Raw genomic sequence first — 7,282 nt, forward strand, 5'->3', positions numbered from 1 at the left:
TGTGAATTAGAAGAGCTGTGTATGAAAGAAAGTACTACATATTCTCATTCCCAAGTCATCACATACTGACGTTTGGTTAAGGACCCCAGTGCGCCTGTTGTAAGAGAACGACTCTTGGAAATGTGGAAACAACTCTGGCACCTTTCTTCATATGTTTTGGGATTGTCCTTCGGTGTTTCCTTTTTGGACGGAAGTGATTACGAGCCTGGAAAGTATGATTGGACAACCTATTCCACAATTACCACAACTATGTGTATTGGGAGATGAATCTGTTAAGCCCCTTGGATTCCCAAAAGAATTATTGGGGCTTTTAATAGCTGGATCAATGGTGGCCGCAAGAATCATACTAAGGAATTGGAGGAGTCCCCACAAACCTCAGCTCATGGACTGGGTTAAACTCGTGACAGAGACTGCTTCATTTGAAATTTTGATCGCAAAAACTAACAATATCCGGATAAATGAATGTGGAGCCGTTTTATGACTTTTATAACTACACAAGACTCTTCTTAGACTGCATACGTTGAATTGTGCTGTTTCTCTTTTTCTCTAATTGTACTGATCTGATACTCTCGTAATTTTTGCTTGTTTGTTTTCTTGTTGTTGTTAGGTTTGTGTTGGGTTCTGTCTGATGGCTTCACTTTTTGATGTCTTGGGTGTCCCCAACTCGTCATTTTTTGACCCACTGGTTGTTCCAGTGAACGCTTTTATCGGACATGGATGAACCTCGGGATGTACCCGGTAGCAGTACCCAAACCTTAGCCCAGTTCACATCTTGAACCAGTACCACGTCCTGTACCGGTACCAAACCATGTCTGGTACCGATACTGATCTGTGTCTGATACCGGGTTAAGGTTAGGACGTTGGGGAGCCTTGATTTAATGGGCCAGCACGTCAGAAAACAACTAGTTGAGGACACCCAAAATGACAATTTTTGACACAAAGGGATCCTTAAAGGGTAACCAAACAGGGAAACTGGAGAAAATCCAGTCAGAGGGGAGGGGCTGGGGAGCAGGACTGTTATCATTACTGGAGCTGCAGATCAAGACGTGGGACATACATAGTTTGACCAATCACGAAATTCAACTGTAATGTCTCGTTTCAACCTTTAGAGGGCAGCACACAGACGTTTCTTGACTATATTTTCAAGAATTTAACAAGTTTATTTTTCATGGATCTTCTTGTCCCTTTCAGGGTCGCGGGGGTGCCGGAGCCTAAGCCGGCTACTGATGGGCGAAGGCGGGATACACCCCGGACAGGTCACCAGCCTGTCGCAAGGCCTCAGTCACACACACGTTCACACCTAGGGGCAATTTAGAGTCACCGATTAACCTATGAAGCATGTTTTTGGACGGTGGGAGGAAGCTGGAGTCCCTGGAAAAAACCCACACATGCACGGGGAGAACATGCAAACTCCACACAGAAAGGTCCCAGTTGGTGTTTCTGTTCCCCCCCAGCCGGGATTTGAACCGCAGCTTTTTGCTGTGAGGCAGGAGCACTAGCCACTGCACCACCATGCAGCCCAAGTTTATATTAATTTGTCAAAAATTTGGCAATGACCAACAGAAGGCACTTTTATAGCCCGATTTATAGAGCCGAAAAAAGCTGAAGAGCTTTGGGGGTTAAAATGTGACGACTTGGGAATGAGAATGTGTTGCACAGGGGGGTGAGGATGTGCTTCTGAAACCCTCACAGAGCTAGCAGGACTATCTGCTTCTCCTCTCCCTGCTTGTTTTTTTCTTGTCCTTCTCAAACTCATTTGGGCCAACTCACTCTCAAATGAACAGCTTTGGGAACTGTTGCACTTTTCTCAGAAACCTAAACCAACTGAATTGAGTCCACCGGGCTCTCCGGGCATAAAAACATCAGCAGTGCTTCAGGGTTTCTGATTTGTGAGAAGATCTAAAGCTGGAGTTAAAGCTCCTCCGATCTGAGTGCGCAGACTTCCTTACCTTTGTGTCTGCTGCTCCTCCGTGCTGAAAATCTCTCCTCTGTACTCTCTGGCAGCGCAGTGTGAAACCAGCGACGATGCAAGTGCTGGAACCCGAAGATCTGGGAGGAAGGCCCACGCCTGCCCGCGCCGGCCCCGCCTCCAGACACAGCCACCCATCTGGAACGCGCCCTCATGCCCAGACCAGCAGTCCTGAGGGCGGTTGGGGGTGCAGCGAGAGACAGGAGGGGGGGCAGGCCGGCGAGGGTCGCCTGAGGCACTCTGACGCTGGAGCGCTGCAGCAGCAGGATGCTGCCTGCCATCAGATAGGCGATGCCCAGGCAGAGCAGCAGCATCTGAGCCCTCTTCAGCAGGCAGTGCAGCCTGTAGAGGGGCACCCCCATACCTGCAGCGTTTACAGTCACTCGCCGCGCTGGAAGGCCATTCCCTCAATCAGGAAAGCAATTTCATCCTTCTGCAAAGACCTGCAGCGTCCAGCTGTGGGGCTATTAATGCTCTGTTGTTGCCCCGCAGTTGGACAGCAGTGGAACCATGACTGAGTCACAAAGAGAGGCAGTTTCATATCCCAGCCTGTGGTCGGCAGCGCCAGGGGAATCCCTGAGAGAAATCTGAGGGTGGAAGCAGAGAAAACAGAAGCAGGCAGTGGATGAGAAGGGAAACAGACTCACAGGATCTTAGTATTAAGCTTCATTTATTTGGTTCCTTTATTTTACATGTCAAAGTCAAGGCCCGGGGGCCGGACCCGGCCCTCCAGGTAATTTTATTTATTGTTATTAATAGCCCGGTGTTATCTTGCACTTATTTCTAACTCGTATAATTTTGACAAAATATATTTTTATGGAGAGTAAAATATTGAAAGTTATTGAAGGATTGAGTTAATTTATTCTGGAATAATATTCCTGCCTTTTATTTACTCATGATTTTGTTTAAAAAGTTACAGTTTCAAAGTTTAAAAAATTGGGATTTTTTGACTATTTAGGTATTTCCTGAGATTTTTTAAGCTATTTTAAAGTTTAGCTAATATATCAGCTACATGCTAGCTGTTTTGGCTAACCTATTTCTTGTTGTTGTTGTTTTTTAGGTTAATTTGGCATTCAGCTAATATTTTAGCCGGCTATCAGCTTCAGAGTTTTTAGCTATCATTTTCAGCATCTTCAGCTATCAGCACTAACATTTTCAGCGACCAATCTCAGTTTACAGCATCCACACTAGCATTATCACAGATAAAGACTTTTATCTAGTTCATAATTATGTTAAAAAGTTACAGATTGAAATTTTTATTTTTAGAGTGTTCAATAAATGTTTATCCTGGTTGCCCCCTGATCTCAGGTGTGTTTTGGATTTTGGCCCCCTGTGTGATTGAGTTCAACACCTCTGCATTATTTCCTCTCATAATGCTCTTTCAGGGGCCAGAATATGAGGCTTTTTGTGCCTGACACATGGTGAAATCCTGATGAGAGCTGCCTCAGAGGGCATTAGAGGCTCTCATGAAATGGGGATTATGATAAGATCAGGAGGCTCCATCACAGAGAGATGATAGGGATGATAAAGAGCGGTCTCTGATGGAGGGGACGGAGGAGATGAGGGCTGGCAGTCAGAGCGGAGGAGCAGGAGGAGCAGGAGGAGCAGGGAGGTGAAGTTCGTCTCTCCTGCTCCTCAGCTGCACTTTTTCCCTGACATGTCAAAGGAGACGCATGCAGGGCGCGGTGGGCTCTGGAGGACACGCGCAACAGTTTGCACATCAGATGCTACGGATGCGCAAGTTTACTTCCAGCTCAGATTTCACTCCACAAAAACGCAGGCGCGTGCGCGGGAAACGCAGACGTGCCCGCTCAGGTTCAGTGGATGGAGGCGAATTCAAAGACGAATGAAGCGCAGACGCGCATCACCGATGGAAGCGGGTCTTCCATCTTACCCCGCAGAGGCAGTCCGAGCGGCAGCTTACCTGCGGCGGTCCCCGCTGCTCTCCCCGCCTCGGTGTCCGCGGAGGGGCGCCTGGCTCCCCGGAGCTGCGGTTATATAAGCTCCTCCGCGCGCGCACGCTCGTGCTCCCTGAAGGAGCCGGCGCTCTGAAAGGGCTGCCTCGGAAAAATAATCCACGAGCAGGGCGCGCGCGGGGGCGCGTGCTGGCGAGGAGGGGGAGGGGTCGCCAGACTCATTTGCATTGGTGATCCAGCGCGTCACAGCTCCGCCGCCGCGCGCTCGTGCGAGTCGTGTCCGGCTGCCGCAACTCCGTGCGTAATGAAAGTGAAATCAGGTCCGAGCGCCTAAACGCAGATGGAGGAGCATCGTCTCTGCGCATGTCCGCCCAAACGCTTCCTCCTCCCACCGTTCTGACTGACGGCTTCACTTTTGCGACGTCACGCGCACGTGCCCGAGGGCCGCGCGCGCTTCAGCACCACGAACAGCTCCGAAACCGCAGAAACCTCTAACACCTGATCTCCACTCACGACGACCCACGCCAGACACAACGTTTACACAAAAATACGTGCTGCGTAAATAGATCAATACCGTTTAATTCAGCAGAGAGTAAATCACTGACGTGTTAGTCAAACACGTCTCAAGTCCTAAAAGTCTCAAGTTCAGTAAGTCACTGTGGAGAAAATCCCGCGAGTAGACTCAGACTCAATGGTGGTCCATGCATCTCAGAGCTGAGCCTTCAGATTTACTCCGTATAAACCAAGGGAGTCAAACTCAATCACACAAGGGGCCAAATTCCAAAACACACCCAACAGAATTAACGTTTATTGAACACTCCATAACTACATTGTTAAAACTTTAAATTTCTCTCATTGGATTTGTACCATTCCAATATGGCGTCGCTCTTTATGAATCTTGGACAATACTAAAAAGCTTGCGTGTCATCTCTAGAGATATTACTGTAAGCTTACTGTCCCCACCGGTGTTTGCCCACATTGACTTAAGTAGGGACTCAGTGGGTTAGCTTGCTACGTCCACCAGGTGGACAGTGTTGGGTGCTAGTGAGTTCTTCTGTAGCAAGCTAGCGAGCTCCGGTGTAGCATGTTAGCGAGCTCCACTGTAGCATGTTAGCGAGCTCCACTGTAGCATGTTAGCTAGCTCCACTGTAGCATGTTAGCTAGCTCCACTGTAGTATGTTAGCAAGCTCCACTGTAGTATGTTAGCAAGCTCCACTGTAGCATGTTAGCGAGCTCCACTGTAGCATGTTAGCTAGCTCCACTGTAGCATGTTAGCGAGCTCCACTGTAGCATGTTAGCTAGCTCCACTGTAGTATGTTAGCAAGCTCCACTGTAGCATGTTAGCAAGCTCCACTGCAGCATGTTAGCAAGCTCCACTGTAGCATGTTAGCGAGCTCCACTGTAGCATGTTAGCGAGCTCCACTGTAGCATGTTAGCAAGCTCCACTGCAGCATGTTAGCAAGCTCCATTGTAGCATGTTAGCAAGCTCCACTGTAGCAAGCTAGTAAGATCTGCTGTAATATGCCAGTGAGCTCCTCTGTATTTCGCTAGCTCCACTGTAGCATGCTAGTGAGCTTCTCTGTAGCAAGCTAGCAAGATCCGCTGTAGTGAGCTACCTGGCTAGCGTCGCAAGCCTAGGCACTGAGTGCCCACTTAAGCCAATGTGGACAAACTCAGGTGGGACCACCACGGAAACTGTTGGCAAACCCATCTGGGGTCCACATTGTCTGCCCACTTTTAAACCATATGGGCCCACTTGGCTTTGCTGGCTGGGAAGAGAGTAAAGTCAAGCAGACTTCAGAGACAAGGAAGAAGAGAACAACTCCAACCCAACAGAAGGGAGCATTAAAGAGCTCAGAAATGGTCTTGTAGTCAGACATATTTTGTAGGTTTTCTTTTATAATACTAACTTTCTGAAGAGGCTCCACAGTTTTCTGCTTGCAGGGTTCACAAAGGGATATGAGTTTCACCTGAAACTTTGGCTCTCTGTCTGCTCACAAACGTCCCCCCCCCCCACCTGTCTGTGTTTGTGAGATTCTTTTAAACAAAACCAGATTTAGCCTCTTTAACACAGAGAGGACTCTTCTCTCAGTCACTGAGCACATACACTTTTGTGTTTCTGAAAACAAGAAGCACACAACACAAATAAAGGAAAAAAAGGAAAAAAAGTTCTTCTAAGATGAGCAGAAACTGAAATCTCAGTCATCAATTTCATCAGAGTCAAGCTTTTTATCTCTGATTGGTTTTAAGCATCTGCTCCCCTTTAAATCCACACAACATCTGTCTATGTTTTGAAGTCCATCCTGAGATGAAAATCCTCCCCTCATCTTTTCTGGGGCCTTTTGCCAAATGTTGCATAAATGTTTGATGAGTTCTGTTCAAGTCTGATTAGTTCCTGCCAGGCTAAATATCAAACAACAGAACCACTGAGGAGCAATGATTTAAGGATAAATGGAACGTTTTCCGTACGAAAAAAAATCTTGTCCTGGAGATGTACTTTTTACTGTGTTGTTGTTTAGCACTTAAACTAGAAACAATGTTTTTTATTTTCTAAGTTGAAGAGTGTTTTAACAAAATTATTATTATTCTTTTCCTTTTTCTTTTTTTTTTCTTAAAACATTCTACCAAATATTTTTAGTTTTTTTCCAAGGAATATCACAATAAAATTTACTTTTTTATATAATTTTTATTTTCTATTGCCTTTTTAAATATAAACATAGCTCAGCACAGTACTGATCCAGAATCATAAAGATTCTTGCAGTAATGTCAACCAAATAGATTACAATAATAATAATTAACACATTTTAGAAAGTACCAGAAACTCCTGAGTCTGCTGTGTCTTCTGAGGGGTTTAAATGACATCTTCAGTACATTAAGAAGCACTGTAGTTTCATTTATGTTTATTTTTAAATGACATTTTACCATCAAAGTTGTTGTAAAACGCTACAAAAGATTCAAGACTGTATTGATCTTTTCATCCGTTCTCCACACACCCGACTATAGCTGTGTCATCCGAGTACTTCTGGGGCCCGTTTCAAGAAGCAGGTTCAACAAATTTAGAGTTCGAACCTGAACTTAGAGTCACTGGACTCAAAATTCTCAAACTCAGGGTTTTCGGTTCCAGAACAGCTGAAAATGTTTGATTCAATCAACTTGAAGTTGTCAGAACCAGAATCAGGTGTGAGCGTCGCGACCATAAAAAGCCCTGATCAATGGAGCAAAGACAGCACGATTCACCATGGCAACGGGAACAAACAGCTGAGTTTAGTACTTCCGGCGGTGGAAATTGATAAGTTCCTTCAAGCAAATCCGACTATAGGAGAACATTTTCATCAAGAAAAGCAACACAGCTGCAGCGGTAGAACAGAGAGAAAATATCTGCAGTTATTTGAATCAT

At 46.0% G+C, this 7,282-nt stretch overlaps 1 protein-coding gene across 2 annotated transcripts in view; it reads right to left on the minus strand.

Annotated features, from left to right (window-relative positions):
- Positions 1-6,970, minus strand: part of wscd1b (WSC domain containing 1b) — a 28,862-nt gene extending 21,892 nt beyond the window's left edge. The window contains exons 1-2 of one of the 2 annotated variants that reach the window (XM_024260641.2): positions 6,879-6,970; positions 1,950-2,556 (exon numbers count right to left, since the gene is read on the minus strand). In XM_024260641.2, the coding sequence (XP_024116409.1) occupies positions 1,950-2,331 (382 nt within the window). In that variant the 5' untranslated portion in view covers positions 2,332-2,556; positions 6,879-6,970. Of the gene's footprint in view, positions 1-1,949; positions 2,557-3,893; positions 4,263-6,878 lie in introns of those variants that run through there. The other variant, XM_024260640.2, reaches the window with a different exon arrangement.
- Between the last annotated feature and the right edge of the window lie 312 nt (positions 6,971-7,282).

The sequence above is a fragment of the Oryzias melastigma genome, linkage group LG14 (assembly GCF_002922805.2).
Source record: "Oryzias melastigma strain HK-1 linkage group LG14, ASM292280v2, whole genome shotgun sequence".
NCBI classification, from domain to species: Eukaryota; Metazoa; Chordata; class Actinopteri; order Beloniformes; family Adrianichthyidae; genus Oryzias; species Oryzias melastigma.